At 37.9% G+C, this 1,946-nt stretch overlaps 1 protein-coding gene across 1 annotated transcript; it reads right to left on the bottom strand.

Moving 5' to 3' along the window:
• Positions 1-281: 281 nt before the first annotated feature.
• On the bottom strand, positions 282-896 carry LOC127103063 (uncharacterized). Its single transcript, XM_051040357.1, has one exon. It carries the CDS (start codon positions 894-896, stop codon positions 282-284), a length of 615 nt encoding a protein of 204 aa, XP_050896314.1.
• Between the last annotated feature and the right edge of the window lie 1,050 nt (positions 897-1,946).

Below are 1,946 nucleotides of genomic sequence, written 5' to 3'. Positions count from 1 at the left end.
TCTAGATCCGTGCCATAGTCTAACAACTTTCTTAAGACATGAAGTAATTTTTCGGTTTCTATTTGTCCTAAGTCAGCATTGACAATTACTGGTCATTCAAGCTCGGTGTATAGGAATTCATACCTTAGGTATTTGGGTAGTGTTTTAAGTTCTACAAGAGGTTTCTTTGGGCATGGCATTGAATTGGGTGTTAGTGTTAGACATTCCCTCAGACTGTCATTTATGTATGGCTCATGCCAATTATTGTCTTCGAATATATGAGGCGCTTGAGTCTTTAGTACTTAAGTATACTTAGATGGTCCCCTCTCAGTTTCTTCCACACATTCGTCGATTACGTCTAAGAGACAACATGAATCTTCTATAGCTGGTGCTTGTAAGAATTGAGCTAAAATAACTTCGACTTTTTCTTCCCCAACTTCAAAAGTTATCTTTCCTTTCTTAACATTTATGATGGCTCCAACTGTGGCTAAAAAGGGTCTTGCTAAAATAATAGGGATGTGGGAATCCTCCTTTATATCCATTATTACAAAGTCGGTGGGAATATATAATTGACCTATACGAACGAGAATGCTCTCTAGCATACCTAATTGAAATTTAACAGAATGGCCAACTAGTTGTAGAGATATCTTCGTTGGTCTTAGTTCCCCTAAATTGAGTTTCTTGCACGTGGATAAAGGCATTAAACTAACACTGGCTCCTAAGTCGCACAAAGTTTTGTCTATGATAAAATTTCCGATTACACATGGTATGGAAAAACTACCTAGCTCTTTCAGCTTAGGAGACATGTTATTTTGAATAATAGCGCTACACTCAGCAGTAAGTATAACAATTTCATCATCCTCAAGATTTTTCTTATTAGATAAGATCTCTTTAAGGAATTTAGCATATGAAGGCATTTGCGTAATTGCTCCTGTGAATGGTATAGTGATATTAAGCTGCTTAAGAAATTCTATGAATTTATTAAATTGTCCTTCATTTTTAGACTTAGCAAGTCTTTAAGGATAAGGTATAGGTGGTTTGTATGGTGGCGGGGGTACATAAGGTGTTCCTTTATCTTCTACTTCTCCGCTTTTGTCTTCCTTTCTATCATTGGTTGGTTCATTTAGCTTTTTAGTTCCTTTACCGGAGTCTTGATACATGACTGGGTTTTGGAGTCTTGGGTCAACCGGTTCATTTAATTGTGTCCCACTTTGCAATGTGATAGCATTAGCATGACGTTTTGGGTTTTGTTGTGGTTGACCAGAAAATGCTCCAGTTGGGCTTCTATTGTTGCTTGTTGTTGGGCTACTTGGGATATTTGGATTCCCAACATTTTATTATGGGTAGCCATAACATCAAGCTTACTTGACATTTGCTTCATCAGTTTGCTAGTATGAGCATTTTGATTTGTGAAATCCTTGTTTTATTGAGCTTGAACATTCATAATATTTTCAATTATCATCTCTAGATTTGACTTTTGAGGTGCTTGTGGAGCAGTAGGGGCTCCTTTCTGATAAACAGGTGGAATAGCAGGTGCTAGATTTGGAGGAAATAAAGCATTATTATTTTTATAAGAAAAGTTCGGATGATTTCTCCATCCAGGATTCAAAGTGTTGGAATATGGGTTTCCTTCAGCATAATTTACTTGGCCAGTAGGAATACCGGCCAATAACTGACAATCATCATTAGTGTGCCCAGGGGTTCCACACAATTCACAGTTTGGTGTTACAACAGTTATAGTAGTTGCTGGTGTTATGGCTAAGCTTTCGATCTTTTGAGTAAGTGCATCCACTTTAGCATTGACGTAGTCTATGCCATTGACTTCATACATCCCGCCTTTCGAAGTTGGTTTTTCTACAGCAACACGTTCACCTCCCCATTGGAAATGATTTTGAGTCATGTTCTCGATAAGTTCATAGGCTTCATCATATGGGTTGTCCATTAAAGCACCGCTAGCTGCAGTGCTC

Source organism: Lathyrus oleraceus, chromosome 7 (genome assembly GCF_024323335.1).
Source record: "Lathyrus oleraceus cultivar Zhongwan6 chromosome 7, CAAS_Psat_ZW6_1.0, whole genome shotgun sequence".
NCBI classification, from domain to species: Eukaryota; Viridiplantae; Streptophyta; class Magnoliopsida; order Fabales; family Fabaceae; genus Lathyrus; species Lathyrus oleraceus.
Note: the sequence above shows the minus strand (reverse complement) of the source record. Positions and strands in the feature narration are given on the sequence as shown.